We start from the raw sequence: 24,630 nt of genomic DNA on the forward strand, positions 1-24,630 counted from the left end.
ACAAAACTGTGTTTGACATTCATGTGGATGTATAGTTGTGGATCACACAAGAACAACACAGTATAAAATGTAGATAAGGCCCATGTTGCATTACATTCTATTATTTATACTAATATTCATAATCAATGAAAACACATGTATATAAAAAATAAAATAAATCATATAATAACACACATTAAATCATAAAATCACATCATCATATAAACCGCTGACGAAACTGAAGTGTATTTTGTGTTTGACTGCTAAAATAATAAATAACTGAAACAATGATTTTGTATACTCTTTCTGCAACCATAACCTAAGTAATGGCTAATAATCAATAGTTATTGAACCACTGCGATTCAATTACAGCAGGACACACACTGTTCTGTGATTCAGCTGGAAGACATACTTAAAACAACCCATCAGACATACTGAAATATTAAACCACCCACTCCAAGTGACTTCATAAAATGAGGAACTAAGTCACTCAGTCAATAAGTTTGTCAATGAATTATTAACTAGAGGTTTATGTGGAAGAGAGTAATCATGCAATGCAATACTTTACAGATTGTAAAAACCTTTTAAGGGGGCAGCCACTTACATGACTTCCCAGGTTTACTCTATTTCCTTTCACTTCTTGGAAGGATGCCACAAATATCATCCATGTGATTTAAAAGTCACCGATGTGATTTAAATCCTTAGATATTGATTGTAGGTCCAATTTTCTAAGAAAGATGAGTTGTGAGATGAGATTTGGCCTTCCTTCATCAAATACATTTAGCATTTATAGTTGTTTTTACAGCAACTACACTGTGCATTCAGCATTCAGCGCAGAAAGAGGCCTGATTTTTTAAAATCCTGACAGAGCTTAAAGGTGATGTGCGTAATTTTATCAATGTAAAAACATTATCCTTGTCCAAGCCTAAAGTAAAACAAAAATTGTGATGGACTTTCTTCTCATATTGTAATGTACATCCAAGAGAGACATGAGAGAAGAAAAATGTATTGCAGGACTTGATTTTGTCCATCTAGAATTAATTGGATTGTTGTCGTTAACTAATTGCTGTGATCTAACATGACTGAGAGGTTGCTGGAGTGTAGGGATTTTTGCCCCGCCCTCACACCAATGCACACAACATGCTCCAGAAGAAACATCATTGGAGGAAAGAGGTATATATTGTTTAATATAAAAATTTGAGGGCACATAAACTGAGTTTGGTGTGGGACTGCCTTTTTGTCTGTCCAATAGCAGTTGGCAAAGTTTGAAACAAACTAATTACAATTTCCATTTGGTGAAACTAGAGGTGCAGAAATTACACTAAGGACCCTCATTCGGGTACTACCGCCAGAGTGAGGGTTAAAGGGATAGTTCACCCAAAAAATGAACATTTGATGTTTATCTGCTTACCCCCAGGGTAGGTGACAATTGAGATTGCAGATAGAGTGTCAATGGTCAATTTGAGAGACAGAAGACAGTTCAGACATTTCTTGAATCGGATGTAATAAAACCCTGATATAAATACTGTTCAGTTTCTTGCACAGACCGATCATTTTGTGTCTTTACACATCAATGTATCATCACGAGCCACAGGGTTTAATTTGGTTTTGTTTGTGTATGTTTTTTTTTTTATTATTATTGTATGTTTTAGCCGTGACTCCCATCCACTGACATTATAAGACTGACAGACTGCAACTGTCTGATTTAAAAATCTCTGTTTATGTTCTACTGAAGAAACAAAGTCACCTACATCTTGGATGCCCTGGGGGTAAGCAGATAAACATCAAATTGTCATTTTTGGGTGAACTATCACTTTATTTGTATCCTTAAGTGAATAGCATCACAGAATGGCGTTAAGTTGCCAGAACATGATTTCACTGACCTAGACTACGAAGATGATGTCGCATTGCTAGACAAATCTGCATTGGAATTGGTAACATCTCTTGAGCATTTTGAGCGAGAGGCTTTTCCATCTTGGCCTACACGTATCATGGCAAAAAAACAAATTGCAGAGCCTGGGCGGCAGTTCACATATCTGGGGAGTGTACAAAACTCAAATGGAAGGTGCATGCTGAATTGCTCTGGCTGCTTCAGCAATGAGGTCTTTTCAGAACCTTTGGTGTCAACAGAGGAATAAGCTTAGCACAAAACTTTGGTTCTACTCCTCCTGTGTGTTGTCAACACTTCTTTATGGTTCCGAGACCTGGACTCTTCAATCACAAGATGCCAAAAGGCTACAGTCATTTCTTGTGTGCTGCCAGTGTCAAATCCAGCATGTTCGTTGGTCCGACCTAATAACAAATGTGGCCATCAACCAACGCACTGGTTTACCAACAATCACAGACATAATTGCTTGTCAGCACACATCTTTGTTTGGACATGTGGCCCGGCTAGCAAGTCATACTCCTGCCTATGGTGCTTTAGCCTGCGCTGTTGCCTGACGCTCTGAAATACATGCTCCCATTGGCTGGAGCAGACCACCTGGTCGCCCTCAGCGAACTCAGGTTCAACAGATCAGGAATGGCTCCATCTCCTCCCTCCCCCATGAATGAAACCTTGCCATTGGCCGTGGCCATTCACTTGGAGATCGGCGCTACGAGCCTTCAAAGCGCAGGAGACTTGATGATGGATGGATAGAAATTACACACTTCACCTTTAGCTCCACATAAATATATTTTATTTTGTGTGTGTAAAACAGAGATGCATTTGTGAAAGTAGTACTTTAATGCCAGATGGTTGTTCAAAATAACATCAAAATGTTGAGCTGTCATCACTATTGATAGCTGATGCAATAGGATCAACAAGGTCATGATTAAAGATAAAGGGCTAAGGAACTAGTTATAGTTAAATACAAAGAAGGTTATCGTCACAATCCCAAAATGAGGAAGGTGAGTGCATGGTTAAAACTGATAAGGAAGAACAGTTTATTTTCAGATTCCACATGAACTGTGACAAACCGCCAGAACACAACACATTTAATGTGGTTCCTCATCTTAAGGTGAGATGTATTTTTGCCTTTCTCAATAGATTTTCACTGAGAATGTTCTTTAAACAACATCAGCACATCCACTGGCATGTAACTGGCTCACTATTTAAGATACAAGTGTGTTTACACTTCAGAGTCGATGGTAAAATTTAGCATTTAGCACAACTTAAGACTGCCACAGCTCACTGTGGACTGAGATTGTGATTGCAGGGTGAGAGGAAGACAGCATACCTGTTCATCGTGGATAGCCTGTGTCCGTTTGGCTTTACTTTGCCGATAGTACTCCATGATCATCATGGCAGCATAAATCTTTCCCACTGTCAAGTCTGTCGCTGCTGAGAAAAGGACAAGTTACCCTGCACAATTAGACAAGGTGAGATGGACCCTGAGCAAGGAGGATGGGGGTGAGGACGGGACGTGCACAAGACAAACGCAGACGCACAAACTCACATGCACAAACAAAGAAAGAGTGTCAAATCGACACGCACACAGAGCCAATGGTCTTTTCACAAGCAGACTGATTAAAATGGCTAAACCTTCTTACACACTTAATTGTTATGATCAATATTTGAAATACTCTGTTTCTACTGTTTTAAGTGCAAAAGTATTGCAGGAACTGTCAGCAATCTACAGCATAAATCTTTGCTGTTTTATGGAACCGAGTCCACGTGGAGAAGTTACTAAGAGTAACTTCAGACTAGGTTTACATGCCATGCTTAGTGGTATTAAAGCCATGGTCACCACCTCTGTATAGGATCTGCATAGAACAATGAAAATAAAAAATTAGCATCAAACATTACAGTTCTAAATTATTACATGCTTGCTGCAAACTCATCTAAAACATACTTTCATATTACTAGCATTATGACTTTGCCAAAAGCTTTATTGCCTAATGTGTGACAGTAATGCCACCTCATTATCTCATGCTTTATTTGTAGCATCTAGCTAGCATTAGACTAGCTAGTTTTGAGCAAATCTCATACGATCAGCACATACATTTCATTTGGTTGCATATCAGTGGTGCAATATTTATTTATTTTATTAGGCCTATTTTTTTATTTATTTTTTATTAAATAATACTGTTTTATGTACATCTTGTCAGGAATCTCATAACCCTGTAGTGAAAAGACATCTATAGAGGGTTGATCTATAGTAAGGCACCCCCTGGTCTCAGGCATAGTGAGCTGGACATACACAAACGTGTGTTATCAATGTCTTTTGTATCACTTAAACATAGACTGTCTTAAAATATCTTTGTTAATATGTTTGTGTGCAAATTTAGAGTTGTAAGTAAGGGGAGGGAAGTAGCTTAAGCTAAGGCTAAAGGCAACACATGTGCTCGTAAAACAGTTTTCAAGGTTTTTTACTGCACTAAAGACCAAAGTAAGCACAAAGTAATTCAGTATTTATGTGCACACTAGGGTATGCGTATTGTGTGTATGATGTAAATTTTTTTCATTATGCTAGTACAGATTTTTCTAGCCGTGCATACAACAACAACAAACTACTGTTAGTATTGTGTATTCACCATGGTAACTGTTGTTTCCATAACCCAAAAACACCATGTTATTTTCACTTTGTGTTATTTTGTATATGTTTAAGGGAGACAGTACTGTGTGTGTCAACAATTTTTGTGAAAGAAATTTCCTTGTTTTTATTTTCTATATATAAAGTGGGTCGTGGCTTGGGAAAATGTGGGTCCCATGGCCAAACCAGTTGAGAAGCACTGCCTTACACAACTACCCTCTTTGTTCATTTACATGTATAGGCCTTTCATCTATTTATACATTTGCCCTTTGCAAACTGCAATCAGCGATGTTAGTGCCATTATTGGAATAATACTTTCTGCATCACTTTCAGTGTCTACGATTCATTCTCAGTGAATTTCTTCTTCTGTGATCAGTCTGCAGTCTGAATCTGTGTGGTATATATATATATATATCTATAAGGGCCTAAAATGAAACTAAGGGAGCAGGCCTGGACCATCAGGGGGTGCAGAGCAGTGAGTGGGCTGGTTGAGAGAAGCTGTCCTCTGGTGGTAAAAGAGAGACATTGTGAACACACCAACCTCCTGGGTAACTTACACTTGTGGGGTGTCACCAGAAGGTCCAGATTCTTCTGAGATAGATTGGGCCATATCGCCATCATCTCCTTCCTTAGTTCAGCATCCATCTGGTGCTTATCTACACCTCCTATTTACATAACAACAGGTACACACACATATATGCAAACATTTTTCCACAAAAACACATACACACAATTTTTGTTAATGTTTGAACAATGTATTATCCAATCTTATGCAGAAGTACTGTGCACAAAATCTCATAGAGTCATTATATTAAAGTGGGGTCCCAAATGTTTTTTTTTTGTTTTTTTTTTTAAGTTTGACTTTCCAAGATTAGACTAGATGTGAATCGCCACAGTACTTAAACAGCTAAAGGCAAATATATAAACTGTTCAAACAACAGGAATGAATGAGGGAAGAAAGAAAAAAGGGGTTGCCAAACCTTCCCCACCCTTGGCGATCTTGATGTCCAGAGCAGTTCGGATTAAGGCCATAAGGGTGGAATTAAAGTGCACTGTGTTGTCATCGGCAACTGGCAGGTCCATCCTCAACAGTCTCTGTGAAGAGCCAATCAGGACCAGTTAGAGCAGTGCTACTGAAATATATGTGTGCTTTGAACCTCCATGGAAGGGTGTGCTTTTGGTATGTGAGAAGAAATGGGAGGGGAAAGGAAGGAGGGATTTTCAGGATTAGCTCTGTGACCTTTGATACTCAGTGCAAGAATTAATTTAGAGCTGTTCTAGTGTGGTAACCATGGCTAAAGAGGAGAGTGATTAATGGCTCTTAACTGGTTGATGACAACCCAAAAAGAGGCTGCAAGTCTGTTCTCAGAGAACAAACATATATGCTTAAAGGTGCTCTAAGTGATGTCACATATTTTTTAGGCCAAAACATTTTTTGTCACATCCAGCAAACATCTCCTCACTATCCGCTAGCTGCTTGTCCCCTGAACACACTGTAATAAAATGGGGTCTCTCTAGACACCACAGGCTCCACAAACAACAAGAAAAACAAACTGGGCTCACCCGCACCACAAAACATAACAAACTGTTCCAGCCAATAACCGACAAGAAAGATTTGGGGGTGGGGTTTGGGGGATTAGTGCACGGATGAGGAGGAGGGAGGGTCTAGCTAGCCTCCGTTTTGTTTGACAACAATTTGAACGTCAACAAGAAGTTACGACTCCCGGCATCGCTTAGAGCACCTTTAATGCATATAATACAAAAACAATTGCTTACAATCAGGTAAAGCCAAAATAAATAGGCTTATCCACTTTTAAAAGTGAGATGGAAATTATTTTCTTTTGTTATTGACCTCAAAGGATGTTTAATCAAACAGCATTTTATTTTCTGCAAACTGCTGTTTTGAAATTTTTACCAAATTAGCAAGATGCCAACAATGACAGGTGGTGTGACATGACCTCACTCTCAAAAATCATGAACAAAACTATGTCACTAAGGTTAAACAAATCAAATTGCATATGCAATTTTAATTTCAACAAGGATAAGATAATAAGTAAATAAAGATAAATGCTTGTTTTAAAGGATTTTGTTGTTAGCTTTGTTCTGGGTCCTGAAGCAAAACCAGTCAAAAACCACTAATTCAGATTTCCATGAAACTGAGACTGCATATGCTACAAATCAGATGCATATATATGGTTATCTTGTTTTGTATGTTGTATCTTGTTTTCATATCAGCATCTGAGATGTCAGTCAAAGGGCTTTTCCAGGAGGAGGTTCACATATTTAACTCAGACCAGTGGATGAAGTAATAAATTAAAACACCGTTACATAAATGTCAGTGTTTTAAAGTATAATTCATCCTGTTCTGATCTGGGGAAAGATTATACTTAAACACAGAATTGCATTGCACAGAGTTCAATATTACCTCAATCCTTACGTTACCATGACACCCTCTGCAATGCAATCACCCACGTTACCCAATGTCTCCCCGTCCCGCTCCATCCCGGTAGAAACACTCACCCTCCACCCTCACTACCCTATTTCCCAGCATGCATCATGCAGTAACATGCATCACAGGACAAGCACCAGAGCAGCCAAAACTGAAAGCATCATCTAGTTGTTTCATTTCAGCTCATTCATTTAGGTTTAGTAGTGGTTGCTGTCTTTGAGAATCAATCATAGATGGACTACTAGATAAAACAAGAGCTCGATCCAGATTCTCTGGTCTCTCAATGCAAAAAAAAAAAGATGGGTGCAAGCTATTGGTTTAGGTTAGAGCAGCATTCTTCAGTAAAAAAAAAAAAAAAAAAAAAAGAACAAAAAAGGGAATGGCTTGTGAGTTGTTGTTGTGAAGAGGATGAGCTAAGAGTGAGGATTTGGCTACCTGCTGTGAAAGGGTAATACTTTAATGCTGCGGATGATAAAGAGAAAAGCAGTGGGCTGCCAGAGAGGAGTACCGGAGCAGGAATTGGTTTAGGACTGATAACTTTTACAGGAAGAGTTTGGATGGTTGAGATGGTAATGATGAAAGAGACAGGACAGAGACAGTGACACCAAATTTAAAGAGAGCCCAAAAGCTTCACGAAAATCCAAGGGCGAAGGAGAATGAAGCGAAAGATAAAGCTAGAGGAAATGTAAGAATAGAAAGCTCTACCACGGGCTGGTCACATTCTTTACAGGCGATCCTCTATTATGGGCAATAATGTTTGACAGAGAGAAAGAGGGTGAATGCAATGGTCATGGTAAGATTCCACTGAGGTTAGGGGCAACAGAGTTCCCATTAGACGGTAAGTGACCTGTCTGATTGAAAACACAGAGATTGTTGGTCTGCCACCACATGTTTATCTTGGTGGAGATCAGCGAACACTCTATGAAGCATAATATTTTACGAAATGGGAGTTCAAATGGGACAGAGAAAAATGAAGGGGGCGGGGCAAAGGTAAGCGAAAGGAGATCCCAGACTTGCAGAGGGCTCATTGAGGGCGCAGATCTCCTTTCCTGCATATTATAAGCTGTTTTTCACTGATAGAAGTGTGACATGTCAGTGTAGGTTTGCAGACAGACAGACAGACAGAGAGAAGGAGATAGAGAGAAAAAGCTAAGGGAGTATTGTGTGGGAGGGGCCAGTGGCCTGGAAGGTGGGGCATGCAGATGATTGGCAGAATGTAAAGAGGAGGGGCTGGAAACAGATTTGAACTGCATTGACAGAAGAAAGAGAAGTGGGAAAAGGCTTATTTGTGCAAAAGACTTGTAAAACGAGATTGGTTCCGTTGTAGTGCCATAACGCTACCCAATGATTATATGTGTGTTGATGCATATGTGTGTGAATGTGTGCTTATCTGTGTGTAAGCGAAAAGAGAGAGACAGAGAGCTGGTCCCAAGAGGAAAGGGTCCCTAAGAGAGCGGCATCCACAGAGCTGAGGGACTCGGAGGACTAAAGTCCTTCAGGCCTTCCTACCACTGCTGCACACGCACATTTGGGGGTGTTTTTGAGCGTGTGTGTTTGTGACGATGTGAATATACAATATGCATGTGTATGTGTTTACATGCGTCCCAATCTGCGTACTTATGCACTATTCTATGCCATTTTGTAGTAGTGTGTTCACACTGATAATTTAAAAAAGAGGTGCATTTCAAATACCCACATGATGCACTTATTTAACCAAAATAACAAAATGTGGAATGTTGGACAATTGATGCACTTAACTGTCGCCTCTTTTTTAACATAGCAAAGATGGAAGGACAACCAGCCTCCGATGCTGGATTACAAATTAACCTTATATAAGGTAGAGGACATAGTGCATAGTATAAGTGCATAGTGTGTAGTGCATCGTTTGGGACACATTTTTTGTGTTTAATATCATACTGCATCTCAGATCTGAAATTCACTGATTGATCACTGCTGTACAGTAAAGCATAAGCATTGTGCTTTAATGTATTGATAAAAATCGGAGACTTTTACGTTTCATCCTTTGAAGTTTTAATGAAAGCTATGAAAGTGTGCGCTAATGGTTTTGTGTGTGTATGTTTTCATACGGTGCAAAAGTGCTGAGAAGGTTTGTCCGTTCCTGCTTCCCTGTGGATCGGCCCACCTCAATCTAACAGCCTCGAACCCCGCCCTGCCACCAGAATCACAATAGCGCCCTCCATCAGACAACGAAGGAGGAAAAGAAGGAGAGAAAATAAAGAGAAAACACCAAAAGTACAGACACAGCGCTGGCCACTCGGAGGCCCTCTACCTTGTAGGCAACCCGTGCAGGGCACTTCTTCCCCAGGCCTAACGGAGGAGACATGTGCCTGAGCATCTCATACATATCCCTGAAACTGATTCTGCCACTGGGCAACCGAAACAAAACAAAAACCAAATGAAATGTGCATGGGAGAGAGAGAGAGAGAAAGAGAAAAAGAAAGTAAATCAAAAACGAAGTGATCAGGAAGGAGATGGGGAAGTAGAAGGGGAGGAGAACAGAACAGAACAAAAAGAAGGTTATTGGCCTGGACAAAAGGAGCGGTTTGGTAAACTAGGCTGCCGTAGGACTAATGTTGGTCATTTGTAGGTAAGGGGAGGGGGAGGTGGAAGGTGGGTGCTCAACGTCTGAGTGCTAAAACGGCGTTCTATGCATGTGGTAGGTTGCATAGAAGAGCATGCGGGCTTCAGAACAGGCATAAAGTCCCGCTGCTGGTAATGAAGTTTAATGTCAATGCAGTTTCTGTCCCCCTCCACCCAGAACAATGCACGCTACCATACCAGCTAGGCCTAGCCGTGCCTCAACAGCAAGCAAAACAAAAAATCAAAGATGGCTGATTCGTTTTTTTTTTTTTTTTGTTCGTTTGTTTGTCTTTCACTTAAGTTGTTTTCTCGTTTGCTTGTTCCATACACACAAGTGCACTAGTTCATGCCCCTGTAAGTGCCGGCATTGTCCTGCACATTCTCATTGTCATATCAAGTTGAATGCAAGTAGAAATGGTGAAAGTACAAAAACATTTTTGAAAAGAAAAAGAAGAGGAGGTAAGCGACATTCATTGCATTCTGGATGCTAGCAGGTGATATTAGTTTTTAAGTGGAAGTCAAACCTTGCAGGCCACCCTATGAGGACATTTCTTGCCTAAGCCCAGAGGGGGGTCGATAACTCGCAATAAACTGTACATATCCTTATAATGAATGCGCCCGCTGTAAGAAGAATACAGGGAAGTTAGAGAACACAACTCAGAACAGAGACATCGGCAGGAAGAAGAGCACAAGAACAGGAAGAAAAGCACAGAATCACACACACATTTTCTTATTTGCTCGTCACCCGGTTGTGCCGTCAAATCTGTTCTACTTCACTTCTTGTTTTTTTCTTTTTCCTTACTTCCTTCCATTTTTCAGTTTGCTCTGTTCTTTACTTTTCTATATTAACCTTGCTTATTTTTCCTTTCTTCCTCCCTCTTTTTCCTATTCCCTTTTTCTTCTTTTCTTTTTTTCATGCTTGCAATTTTGATTTAATCCCTCACCTCCTCATTATTTTCTTCCTTTCTTTTCTACTTCACTTTCCTTCATTTCCCTCCCTTCCTTCCTCCTTTCTTTCTTTTCCTTCCATCCTTACATCTCATTTTCCTTTCTCTTAATCATAATTTCTTGCTTCCTTCTTTTTGTTTTCCTCACTTGCTTCCTCTTTTCCTTCTGTCACTTGTATTCCTTCCTTCCTTTACCTTCTACTTTCTTTCCCCCTTCCTTCCTTTTTTATTTTCGTCCTTCAATACCCTTCAAACCATCATGTCTTTCTTTGATGTTTCCTTCCTTTCATCATTCGTTCCCTTTACTTAGTTTTTCTGCCTTCCTTTTGCTCTCTTTCATCTTACATTCTCTTCACCTTACATTCTTACTTTCTCTTTTCCTTCCCACCTTCTACCTCCTTCCTTCCTCCTTTCATTTCATTCTTTGTTTTCCTTCCTTCCTCTCCCCCTTTCTCATGCCCTTCTTTCCTTCCTTCCTCTCTTTCTCCCTTTGACGTCACCTTCTATTCACTTTTCCTTTCAATCTTTCTTCCTTCTTTTCCTTTTTCCCTTTTTTACGTCATATTTTCTTTTCTTGTCTGACTGATTCTGCCATTCAGAATGAAGACTCTCTGAAAAACTCTCTCTCCTCCATCTTTTCAGCATAATTTGGTAAAAAGGCTGTAATCCTGTTTGCATGTTAAGATTCAGTCTTTCCTATTCTTCCCTGGATATCTGATTAACTCTCGGTTGCCCGCCTACATTACTGTCTAACTTACAACATTAGGGTGACAGGCACTGGAATGCAGATACCAGGAAACTTAGCGTGTTCAGTAGAAGGGAGGGGGCTGGCACAGTAAGTTTGGCTTGCAGTATGCCGTATTCCAGAGTGGGAGGACTGGGACTCACAGAAGGGCATGTAGGAGGGTTTGGGGGGATTGATGGATTTTAGCAGAGCTGAGAAGCTCAAATCCATTATCCCTTTCTCTCAGCTGGTGCTGTGGTATTCTCCTCCCTGTTTGGTCCGAGGTAGGGTACAATAAAGCCAGGCTCTGTACTTTAAAGACTGTGCCAGAGGCCACAGCTCTACACCGATTTCAAAAACTAAGCATTCCAGTTGAACACATAAGAGAGAGCCATTGTGTGCTGTTATATAGGACAGAGGCTACATTTACAGGTGTGAAAATGTATAGGTAAACACATTTAAAGCACCAAAAAGTGTTTTGCAAATTTAGGGGCCAAAGATATTCAAAAAATTAGGGTGTGTTACATCCAATTCTGCATGTTAAAAGATTGCTTGGTCTGAACTAGAGGTCTTCACGGGTCCAAAAATTCGTGCCCAAACCCGAAAGAGACCCGTAATGTACAGTACTACAGCGAACCGACCCGGACCCGTCTATTATTTCAAAAGCTGGACCCGGACCCGTGTAGATTGTGTAGATTGTCACATATTCCACCTTAAATTGCTATTACAAGTCAATAAACCTGTTGCGAAAAATACAACCTTTTTTCTAAACTAATTTAAGAAGCCGTAGTTTCTCTTCCTTGTACCTGACTGTCTGTGATGCAATAAAATCCTCCGACAAGAAAGTTATCCATGTTATTCCTCTCGTTATTTCAAGTCCGAGCTTAATCCACTCATTATTTCAGCTTCAAAAGTCCGCTTGATGTCACGGTAACGACTGCGCACATGTACATTCTGACTCGAGGTAACTCGCATAATAACTTCGACTGTTTGCCCTTTTGAACTATAATAACGATCGCTCGTGCAATGCCATGGCCACTGACCTTATTTATTTGCTATCATCTCTGTGCTCTCTGCTCTGCGTCGAGTCTGAATCTGACCACTAAAACTTTAAGATTAAACGGTCCCTCACTGGTTGCCATAGAAACATGACACACGCTCGAGACTGCACATGCGTGCAAGTAACCTGAAATATGCCTTTTAACGTAATCTGAGCGTCATCAAAAACATTCATGTGACAGTGCACCTCAGATCTTGTTGCTGATTTGAAATATATTAAATATGAGTGTGTCAAGTCTGCAAGCATTATTACCGTGCGTGCCCTTGCATTAACTCTGAGTCTGCGCGCTCCGCTTCTAACGGCAGAGAGAGATCGCTTTTTTTCTTTCTTTTTTTGGCTAACACTTTTCTTTTCCTAATTTTACAAGTTGCAAGTTACAAGAAACACAAGCAGTGTGTGATCACGTCCGTGTGTTCTCCGAGTCCGATGACTCCGATCTCACGGGTATTACACACAATGTTAAACAGACCCGAAGTAATAGATTCGAACCCGACCCGGACCCGGCTGATCATTTAAAATGAACTCGTACGGGTCAACGGGTCTCGGGTGCACTGTGAAGACCTCTAGTCTGAACTTTCGATTAATTATCAAGAAACATGTTATTCACAATCTAATGGTTTCTATTCAACGTGTATTAATAATTTAAGAAATACAATAAAAAAATACAATTATAAGCTAATTTAATTTATAGCTTCAAGTTATTTAGTGCTTTTTACCATTAGTATGTAATATACAAGATTAATATAAAATAAAACATTGAAAGAGTGTGTTTATGTGTGCAAGTGCACATGGACTCACCAAGCAGCTGGATCATACTCTGCCCAGATTCTCACATACTCGTCCAGGTGATGGGGTCCCAGGATAGAGGAGTCACGTGTCAGGTACTCGAAATTATCCATGATCACAGCCACGAACAGATTCAGCATCTACACACATGTAAATTACAGGCCTAAGCAGACAAATCTGACAAGTCGAGATTACACACCAAATATACACTAGACTATGTTATTTCTTCACTTTTAAGCAATATTAAAACAGTACAATCATGGATGTCATGTTGTGACCTGTTGGTTTTGGTTTGAACAACGCCCAGCAATATACAATATAACTACATAACACAATACATACAGTAATACCGAATTTGCAGCTTTACGTCAGTAGATATAACCAGTAGTAGGAACACAGTTTTGTTTTGCTGTTTCGCTGGAACAGATGGAAAAGCAATAGAGAAGTATGTTGCATGTCTGAGTCACTTTTCACCACTGACGACAAATGTGCCGACCAGTCAGCAAAACATCAAAATGATAAATTCCAGTGCCAGATTCCCTTTCATTATAATATAACGCCCACTAAAGAAATGGAAACTGCTGCTCAACAGTCGGAGATCTTTTCATCTCTCTTTGATGCAAGCTCTGCACAAGATGTTTTGTAAAATAGTAGGGATATTCCAAAAAGCTGTGGATGAAATGTACTCACTATAAATGGAGTACAACGGTAGTAACAACAACAGTGCTGATGTTCTCACCAGAAAGGAACAGAGGAAGATGAAGGAGACAAAGTAGAGATAGGCAAACTCGCTCCCACATTCTGCCTCCACGTTACCAGAGTGAGAATCACACTCCTTCTTTCCCAGACATGACAGCATGATTTCATGCCATGCCTCACCTGTAGCACTCCTACAAACACACAGTGTTGAACTACGGTTATAAAGTGTTCGTAACCCACACACAACATTCAATAGAGCCAGTCTGTGATTCACACACGAACCTGAAGAGCAGCATTAGGGCCTGGAAAAAAGTCCTGAAGTTGTTGTGCTGGTTTATGGCACTCTCACCATCCTCCTCAATCGCAATGTTCCCAAACAGCTGGGAAACACAAAACCCACCCCAGCATAAGCCCACAATCTCATTGCCCACTACCTTCAAATATAGCCATTTACTTATTCTCAGTATGTCCTGTGCAGTCTCCCACACACTCTCTCTCACATACTCACCTGCATGCCAATGATGGCGTAGATGAAGAACAGCATGGCGATGAGTAAGCACACATACGGCAGAGCCTAAGCAAAGCAGATAAGTCAAAATTAGCCAACAATTAAATGTGTGTGAAAACCTGCTATCTTGCAGTTTGAGGAGAAATGTGCAGCTTATTGTCAAAATGATAGGATACTAGGACACTTTTTGAGATGATTGTTGGGAAGGGGGGGGGGGGGGTCCCAATTAACCTGAATTAACCCCGAACAAAAACATTGACTACATAGAAAAATAAGCTATGCATTCTTAATTGCTTTAGTTATTCATTGTCCGTGTTTTATGCAAGTCACATTGTAAATATGCTCTTTTCATAAAAAAATTCTGACTAGCACATAGCTTAAGTGTGTTTGCACCTTATCTGCTTAATCTCATGTAAAATGACCTGTTTAGATTTAATTAATTTACACGCAAAGTGCCTCAGATTCAGCTCACACAACTCCAAGGTTATCAATGTTAACTTAAACTAAATCTAAAACTATTAAAACACCTTTTAATTGAAATATAACAGAAAAATTAAATAAAATAAAAAAATATTAGATGAAACAATTTCGCTTTGGCAACTAACTTTTTAAGTTAAAGGGTAAAATTACTAACTGGAAAAGAATGTAATAAAACTTAACTAGAACTAAAAATAATATAAAAACAAAGCCTAAACAATAATGTAAAAATGTAAGAAAACTTACAAAAGTACATAATGAAATGACTAACAATTGAGCTAAAATTGAAATGAAAACTGAAAATATAAAAATAAAAGCTCATTCAAAATATTAATAAAAGCTATAATTATATTTAAATAAAAAGGAAATGACAATACACAGGTCAAGCAATTCAGTCTGCAATGTTATCGATTATGATTGGATTATTTGAAAGATTAATAAAAAAATGTAAAAAAAAATTGTTTGCTCAACAGCATGCTATAGTAAAAACTTTAGGATTTTACCTTGAAAGACTGAACGAAGGTCCAGAGCAGGATGCGTATGGTCTCACCCTGCCTGAGCAACTTAATGAGACGAGCAGCTCTGAAGAGCCTTAGAAAACTCAGATTTATGAAGTTGTTCTACAGAGACAGAAAGGAAGCAGCAGACAGAAATAGAGAAGGGGCAGACAGAGAGAGACAGGAAATGATGTCAGTCGAATACATTTGTTTTCAAATTGTGTACAAATTATAAAGGACGGAAGGATAGAAAGATAGAAACTAGGAGAAAGGAGAAACTAAAAAAAAAAAAAACTAAAAAAAACAACAAGACTGAACAGGCTCAGCATATCCAATTGTGAAAAAGGGGAAAAGACAAAGATAAAGGGAGAAGGCAGCAACTCATACAAAAAAATAATATAATTATATAATAAAATAAAATATTTTAATAGAGTCCTCATTAGGGAAAGGGAGTGCACAGACCCTAACTTTTTGCTTCAGTCAACCAAATGCACTGATCTGTAGATTCACGTGGAGTCATGCCAGCCACACTAATAGCTTACAATGACCAACAGAGGGCACTAGCAAAGACAAGGAACATGTGCTGGGTTAAAGGACACATTTCACAGGTCAGTTGTGGGAAAGTTTTTTTTTTTTCACTTTTATTGAAAGCATCAGAAACCGAGGGGAAGAAACTGATTGTTTATTGTCCTTTAAGCAGCACAGAAATACAGGGAAACAAAAAAAGAATATAAGATCACTGTAGATTTAACTCCATCTCTACCATCATTATTTAATTTAAATTCATAAGTTAAATGTCTTTCGTACGCTAACATCTATGTGTGTGTTGATGTATTTGAATGCATCTTCAGTATGAATATGCAGTGTCAGAAACAATAATAACTAGCCTTCCCTGTCAGCAAAAAAAGCAAAGCATGCATTCAGGAAACCTGCGGAGATGCACCAAAGTTTACACTGTGTGCTTCAGATCAACAACACCTCAACTGAGAAGGGTTTTGTCATACTGTTAGGCAAGCAGGGGTGAAAGGTCATCATGACTCGAGCACATGCATCATTATATTATCATCAGCAACAGGGAAACAGATCCATTAGATGCATTACTACAAAAAAAAAATTACAAACCATCTACATGTAGATGTTGCAGAAGCATGGTTTATAGCAGTATTTTTGGAGGTTGTATAAACAACCATTGTGATTGTTCAGGTCAGGTCATGGATATACACATGACATTCATAGTGCATTTTGATTGGATGGAGTCATCAGAGAGCAAAGCCGCCATAAAGAAGAGTTTAAAGAAAGCATGTAAAACAAAGATAAAACAAGACATGAATTATCATTTATCATATCAACAAACCTTTCAATCAAATAAAGGTTGATTATAACAAAAAACATTTAATTCTTTTAAATGATGCACTTTTCATATGCATTCAATGCAGTTTGAAAAGCTTTTATCAATACATATATTTGTCAGTCATGTAACTGGAGATCAGACAATTTTAATGAAACATCAGGTCTAAACTCTTCAGATGGATCTCCAGGAACAGGACTGGGGCTTATGGGATTCAAAACAAAACAACAACAGCAAAAACCACACCATATCATAAAGTATTTCACATCACATTTCTGTTAAAAGACACTATGAAATTAAATTAAAAGCTCATTTATGTTTGCTTTGAGGTCATCAATATGCTCGTGCAATCCTAAAAACTGATAAAGAGTAGATTTCATATAAAATTAATATTCACAGTTTTTCTTTACTGGTGAAATGAAACAAAATATAGATGACTGAAATGTAGGCCCAATAAAATGCTGTCTAGAATGTGAATTTCCCTTTCCACTAATGTAACCTGTCGTAGATAGTATAACCTATGGCCTACTGCCATTTAAAAATATAAATAAAAAAATGTAAAATAAATAAATGAACATAAAAACATTTTTAAAATAACCACATAAAATAATAAATTTCAAAATAAATAATTATCAAGATAAATACATAAAAAATATTATTTCAAATAAATAATAGATAAAAATAAAACACAATAAAAAAACTAATTCAATATAACTACATAAAAATATTATATTTCTGATGTTTTATATATACATGCTGATGATCTGCTGTGAAACCAAGAAAAATAAAATACATATACACAAACACTAACATGTTTTACTAATTTTTAGAGATGACCACTTTAGTTTGTTGCATTATGAATACATGTTAGCATTTGAGAACATTGTTTTTACTGGTAGGTCACTTTGATCTGGCTCGGGGATAAATGACAAAGCTGGAAGAGTAACAAACCCCCGTCACCACTGAGCACCACTGGCTCACTGATCTGCCTCACACACCAACTGGGACGATTATATAAGACTTTTAGGAGTTCCTTACACCTCAGTGAGCAAGAGAAGATCCTGCTGAGAGTCTCTCAATCACATACGGAAATATACACACGCGTACAGACAGGATACACAAACAAACACACACTCACAGATGGCAGCCCTTCTGCTACACACTTACCCCTAGCTCTGTGACTAAAATATCAGTGATGCTGCCAAGTACAGTCACACAGTCGAAGATGTTCCAGGCATCTTTGAAGTAGTTCTGTGGTAAAAACACATAGATGCGTTTGTCAGTTGGGCTTAAGGAGGACTGCGCTTAGCACACACACACACTCAGTGACCCGCCGACAGAAAAAGGAGCAAACAATTAATTTTCACTCTCTGGTGCTAATGAACCATCTCCTTTCCCCCTCTATCCCTTATTCCTTCATTGAGTTTTGCTCTCCTTGTACGAAAGGGGTAGATGCCAAGAAGACTAGTGGCCCAGATCCTGAACATGATGGCCTTTTTGTGAGCTGCCAAGTGACTGCCTGCAGGAAGACAGTGCATTAGGCCCATTCAGTACACCAGCTGCAAGGGAACAGGGGCAGTGTGTGTGTGTGTGTGTGTGTGTGTAACTCTTTCCATCAACCACTCACCATACCAGTCATCTTAATTTCGCTCAAAATCTGTCCTTCTTTTTCCATCTTCCACTCTTAAACACTTCAGTGTCCCCTTTAGCTCACTATCTTCATGTGCGTCTCTTACTGGCATGACGCTGAGCTGACTATAACCATTTCCTTCGTATCTTGTGCTTCCATGTCCCAACGCTTCAGAACACAACCTCTTTGATCTCTTTCTATCACGCTTGATCTGTTCATAAATCTGCTTATGCAATGCTGAGTCTGAATAATACAATGTTATTCTTGTATGTACATTTGTGTAATTGTGTCTCTCAAAATTAGACCTTTTCGCACACACACTTAAACATGAGAAGACTGTACTGTGGACTCACCAGCGCTCCGAAGGCAATGATCTTCAATATGCACTCCATGGAGAAAAGTGAGGTGAACACCATGTTCAGGTTGGCTAACACAGCTTCATAGGCATCTGATGCTCCATCATACTAAACAAACGCAACATATTTAAACTGTATTAAACTGTATATAGAAAGGTCTCATATCTTGGTAACTGGACTGCAAAAAAAAAAAAAATACATCGGTAAACATAGTAATGAAATTTTTTTTTAGTTTATTTGCCCAATGTGCTGGTTAAATAACAATGCTAGAGACTATAAACTCTGCAATTGATAGTTTGCACCATCACAATCTTTTGAAAGCAATTTTACTATACACTGTAAGTCTGGTTCTCAAAATATAAAAAGCCAGATGTACTAAAGTGAAATACTGCCACACCTTCATCATAAGGACAATGGTGTTGAGGGCAATCAAGGCCATGATGGTGTATTCAAATGGAGGAGACACCACAAACTCCCACATGCGGTACTGGAATGTTTGTTTGTTCTGAGGCATGTGGCGCGTGAGCGGTTTAGCATTGATGGCGAAGTCTATGCAGGCTCTCTGAAAACAGAACAGATACATATTGTTATTGGATAATACACCATATAAATGAGACCAATGCCAGGGCTATGCATAAAGAAAGAGCTAGACCAGGGGTAGGCAAGTTCGGTCCTAGAGAGCCGCAGACCTGCAGAGTTCAGCTTCAACCTTAATCAAACACACCTGAACAAGCTTATCAATCCACTCAGGATTACTAAGGTACAGGCAGGTGAGGGTTTTTTTCAGGGTTGGAGCTGAACTGTGCAGGACTGCGGCTCTCTAGAACCAAACTTGCCTACCCCTGAGCTAGATGGATAACTTAGCTTAAAAACCATCCATTTGATAAGTCCTTCTTCACCTCATTCTTTTCCAGGCTATAATCCTCCATCATTTTGTCTCCTTGCTCCTGGAAAGTAATGATGATAAGAGCCACGAAGATGTTGACGAAGAAGAAAGGGAAGACCACGAAGTACACCACGTAAAAAATGGACATTTCCATCCGGTAACCTGGACTCGGGCCCTGATTCTCAAAGGTCGCATCCACTGAATGTTTCAGCACCCTGGAGAGTGGCAAAAATATGAGACATTGATAATAATGTCAAATATTTTAGGTTACTGTAGCAGGTCCTTAGATATGCCATTTAAAACAACTTCAACTTTAATCAAATTGTGATTTGTAATGAAAACAATACATTAGAAAGCAATTTCACCATTGGCTTAAAGCATTGGATACATACACTGGAAACTAGGTTAGGTATTGAGATGTATACATACTGTGGCCACCCCTCTCCAGTAGAAACGGTGAAGAGGGTGAGAAGGGCCCAGAGCACATTGTCGTAGTGGAAATCGTATTTCTTCCATTCCCGCTTCTGCGCCCGCACTTCATTATCTCTTTCATAGACAAGATACTCGCCCCTAACAACAAAATGCTTTTAGAATAACATGCCAATGTGTCTGTTTATCAGTGTGTTTGTGTGTGTGTGTGTGTTTTGTCTCACCTGCAGTCACGCTCAAGCTCCTTGGATTCATCGGTACAGTAGAAGAAACGACCTTTGAAGAGCTGCACAGCCACCACAGCAAAGATGAACATGAACAGCATGTAGACAATGAGGATGTTCAACACATTCTTCAGAGAGTTCACCACACAGTCAAAGACAGCCTGAAAATAGACAAAACAGTGAAGAGACAAATTCAAATGCAACCTGAAAACAGAACACAAACTCAGCCTTATAAGACAAAACACAAACCAACATATCTTCAAAATGCTAAAATACTGAAAATAACTGAATAAGGCTGTTAAATATGCACAAAAACTGAATTAGCCAACTGAAACAAATAAAAGAAATAAATGAAATACCCTAAAATGCAGCAATAAAACAATAAAAAAGCAGTTTGAAAAAAAAAAACAGAAAATGAACGACAGAAATGTAATTATAGATATGACAAAAAAGCATCAAAACTGTACAAACACATTTAAATAAAACTAATAAATGATCATAAAAACGGGAACAGAATTATAGCAAACTAATCAAACAAACTAAACAAACCAAAAACAAATAAAAAACACAAAAAAAATAAAAATAAAAAATAAAAAAAGCCAGAGACAAAAAAATGAAATACAACCCTTAGATAAAACAAAACAGCATCAAAATATACAAAAATAGATTAACTGTATTAAAAAAAGAAAAAAAAGATAAAAACTGAAATTAATAAACAAATGTAAAAAAAAAAAAAAAAAAAGAAACACTTTAATGATAGAAACACAGCCAAAGACAGATACATCGGTAAGTGATGCAAATAAATACACAAATTCAAAGAAGGTCTGAAAACCAGACAAAATAGATAAATAAATAAAATAATTTTGGCAAACACAGCCAGAAACAGATTACACAGAAAAATATAGCCCATGTAGTGAAAAAACAACCATCCTCTGTAAACAAGCAAAACTCAACACAAGGAGGAACAAAAACAGGCAAACACAGAGGTACCTTCAGCTTTGGCAGACGCTTGATGGTTTTCAGAGGCCGAAGTACTCTGAGCACACGCAGGGACTTGATAGTACTGATGTCTTTCCCCTTGCTGCTTCCTCTGCAAATAAACAAACACACACACACAAACACCAGTGAGTAAGAAAGTGAAATGGCAGGAAGCGTTAGGCTACATGGGTAATTGCTCTTGCACACACAAAATTTAGGGGTGAGTTAGTAGCTCAGGCTTTTAAAACCATGAAACATGCCTGCTACATCCACACATTTACTCCCAGCCATTCAGGAATCTCATCTGTGTCTCCTCACTGAGAATGTAGCATGTTGTAGACAGACAATCAATCCCATTTCACAGCACTTAGGATAGACACATACTAAAATACACACAGTCAACCTCACAACACACACTGTCAGACAGGCTCGCTGGTGTGGCTCATGCTGTACTGAAAACTAGCTCAGTGGATGTAATATCCATTGTACTGTCTTAGCTCATGCTGGAACCACCACTGTACCTCTTTTCCAAAGGAACACTGGCTGGTTTCATTACAATGCCATGACGACAGCATGAAATATACAGAGCAGATTCAGGCATCCCTGCTGAAGAATGCCCAGCCAAACCTCTTTCTTTCTTGTTTGTGGGGTTGTCCGTTAGCAAACACAACATATAAAAGAACCTGGAAACACACATCCAGTCACTCCAGAGAGAAGGAGCTTCTACCAATCAGCCCTGGCTTTGTAGTGTGAGGAACAGTGTCACCCTGAACCTAGTCAATCTGAAGACTTTCTGGTATTATCACAATTTGCACACTGCTCTTGTGGTACCCAAGCACAGCCATCCACCAGATGTGTGTACAGCTGTTGCACGGCAGATGTGCAGCTAGTGACCAGTAAGCCAAATGCAAAAGTTGTACATTGAAGACTAAACTGTGGAATGTGTGGTTGTACACTGATTTATGTCACTGCAAAACAAATGTATGTAATGATGCATCCCCCCACCCCTTAGAATCACATACAGTGGGGTCTAAAAGGGATTTTTATTTTGTTTTCAAAATGAATAAAAACATTTAAGCTTTTAAGGTTGAATAGAAATGTTTTTGGAAGAAGTCTCTTACGCTCATCAACCATTTATTTTATAACAAACTGTAAAAACATAATACTGTGAAATATTGTATTTTTTTTAAACTGTCACTTTTAATCAGTTTAATGCATCCAAGCAGAATAAAACTATTAAATTCTTTAAACATTTGAATGGTAGTGTATATAAGCAAATAAAAAAATTAGTAAATCCAGTAAAAATACATTGTTTGTTAGGCTAACAAATGATTAATATTCATTAACTAATACTGATACTCATGAAGGAATGATGCCTTAAATGTGGTTCTGTTCCACATGCAAAGCAAATATTTATTTATTTTAGGTGAATTCTCTTTGTCTAACATTTGCCCCCGCCCCCCAAAAAAAACCACATTCTCACACTTTTGGACCTCACTGTATGAAATATAGATGTATATTTATCTCTCTCTTTATATATTTTGCATCTTTGCTGTCTTCCCTGTCCTCTCTTCTCCTCTTCTGTCTCAGTGTCAAGGACAGAGGGCAGCGCTCTAGATTTCCAGTGCCGTGCCGAATCCTGCCCCCTCAGCAGATGTGGTTATACACTGTCAAGCATAAACAAGCGTCCATCAGAGAAGCGCTGTTAGAGTGACGGATGCAGAGGTGAGGGACCTCTCAAACCCCGCTATCAGGACTACGTGGACTGAATGATCATCTACAGGTGGTTTACACAGAAACAGAGACAGAGTGATAGAAGAGATGGGTGACTTGCAGACAGAGATTGAGACAAATCCCAAAAAGAAAGAGAGGAAAGCTGTGTAATTGCCAGGACAAGCATTAAGAGCAAAAGAGGGAGGAAGAGAGAGAGAAAAAGAGAGAGAGAGAGACATTACCCGCTGCCTCCGCTGTAGGTGTGAGCAGTTGAAGAGATGAGAGAGGAATCAGACACACATTCACACACACAAGACACGGGGGAGAAAGGGAGTTTGAAGGAAGAAATACATTAATATGAGACATACAGTAAAGAGAGAAATAAGGATGCAGACTTGTGAACTGTTACACTTTGTGCATCCACAGACTCATACATCTGTGTTCACTTACCCATTTATATCATTTACAAAACTCTAAACAATATATAAGCTACGTCAGCAGAACATTTAGCCTTATATAGCCAGACTTTTGACTTGTGGCAAAATGTCTGGTCATCCTTGCAGCTTATTCTATTAGGCAGGAAGTGACCGCCTGACTGACATGTAACGTGATCAACCACAGTCCCTTTTGTTTTTATGTTGTGATTAAGGGTGGGTTTTAAAAAAAATACATTTTATCAAAATGGAGTGCAGCAGACAGGTTCCAGAAATAAAAAAACTAATCCTTAAAAACCTTTGCATTATTCTGCTGCATTATTATGTTGAAGCCCACAGTATTTAACTGTATTTTGTAAATTAATCACATCTAACAGCAGAATTTCTTGTGAAAAACTACATTACCATTGATTCTGATAAATCTTGGGAAATAAGTAAACTGCACCAAAGAACTCTTTAGAGCCTGCCCACTCCTGCGAATTACTGACATCAGACACTTTTCCACCGTCGGGACCAACTGGAAAAATAACCGGAACCATTCCTTTTTTATCTTAAAACTGTTTGTCTTGACCGAGTCAGTCCACCTAAACTCACTCCTGGAAGTTTCATTAAATTTAATCTATCAAGTCTGAACTTGCCTTTTTTAGTGTACAATATGCATCAGGCGGTCAGTGAACAGACTGTGGGTGGTCTGTAGGCATGCCGTAATGAGCTGAGACTAGCTAATGTACACATATGCACACTTTCACACATATCTAAATCTATTTGAGTAGTAAACATGCATTGCTATGGTGGCTATGGTGACAGCTTCTGGAGTTAGTTGCCATGCCTCCTTGTTCATCATGACCTTGATCTAGTGCTTTAGAGCTCATACTGTCACATGGCATATGATAGTATGTCACATGGCACTGTCATATGACCATACGCACTTCACCATCCGAGCAATGGAGACCCGAAGCTCTGCTGAAGTCTGCGATTGATACAGATTTATTCTACAAGGTACTTTAATTGCAAAAACTATAAGAAAAATAATAAACAGCAAATTTTAAGATGGATTCACGCCAACTTATTAAGTCCAAATCAAGTGCTCAGCAAAAAAAGAAGCAGGTTCAAGTCTGTCATCTCAAGCAGTTTACGGGTACAAATCAGGAAATGTGGACAGCTGTGTGGCCTAAACACATACAGACGTTCTCAACAAACATCTATCTAAGGCACGAGAAAAGATTCTCTAGAGATGACCTGGATCGATTCCATCATTAAAAACTTAATTGTCTTTGCCACTAACTCACTCAAACCTGCTATATTTCCAAAGTCCTATTCCAAAGTGTCTTTTTTGTCAATCATCCCTATTAGTAAAAGTAGAGTACACCTGTTGAAAGGTGTGTAGTAAG

At 38.9% G+C, this 24,630-nt stretch overlaps 1 protein-coding gene across 14 annotated transcripts in view; it reads right to left on the bottom strand.

Moving 5' to 3' along the window:
* The window catches only part of LOC132149235 (voltage-dependent P/Q-type calcium channel subunit alpha-1A-like), a 98,438-nt gene that overhangs the window by 15,681 nt on the left and 58,127 nt on the right, over nt 1-24,630 (bottom strand). For 11 of the 14 annotated variants that reach the window (XM_059558293.1, XM_059558292.1, XM_059558289.1 and 8 more), the window contains 16 exons: nt 21,105-21,204; nt 20,115-20,275; nt 19,891-20,031; nt 19,475-19,676; nt 18,973-19,137; nt 18,573-18,683; nt 17,757-17,840; nt 15,248-15,364; nt 14,268-14,333; nt 14,042-14,139; nt 13,800-13,950; nt 13,073-13,200; nt 10,068-10,164; nt 5,474-5,588; nt 5,051-5,158; nt 3,198-3,301 (listed from right to left, as the gene is read on the bottom strand). In XM_059558293.1, coding sequence (XP_059414276.1) covers nt 3,198-3,301; nt 5,051-5,158; nt 5,474-5,588; nt 10,068-10,164; nt 13,073-13,200; nt 13,800-13,950; nt 14,042-14,139; nt 14,268-14,333; nt 15,248-15,364; nt 17,757-17,840; nt 18,573-18,683; nt 18,973-19,137; nt 19,475-19,676; nt 19,891-20,031; nt 20,115-20,275; nt 21,105-21,204 — 1,948 coding nt within the window. Of the gene's footprint in view, nt 1-3,197; nt 3,302-5,050; nt 5,159-5,473; nt 5,589-9,232; nt 9,330-10,067; nt 10,165-13,072; nt 13,201-13,799; nt 13,951-14,041; nt 14,140-14,267; nt 14,334-15,247; nt 15,365-17,756; nt 17,841-18,572; nt 18,684-18,972; nt 19,138-19,474; nt 19,677-19,890; nt 20,032-20,114; nt 20,276-21,104; nt 21,205-24,630 lie in introns of all 14 variants that reach the window. The other 3 variants (XM_059558284.1, XM_059558283.1, XM_059558290.1) reach the window with 3 other exon arrangements.

Source organism: Carassius carassius, chromosome 9 (genome assembly GCF_963082965.1).
Source record: "Carassius carassius chromosome 9, fCarCar2.1, whole genome shotgun sequence".
Classification (NCBI taxonomy): Eukaryota; Metazoa; Chordata; class Actinopteri; order Cypriniformes; family Cyprinidae; genus Carassius; species Carassius carassius.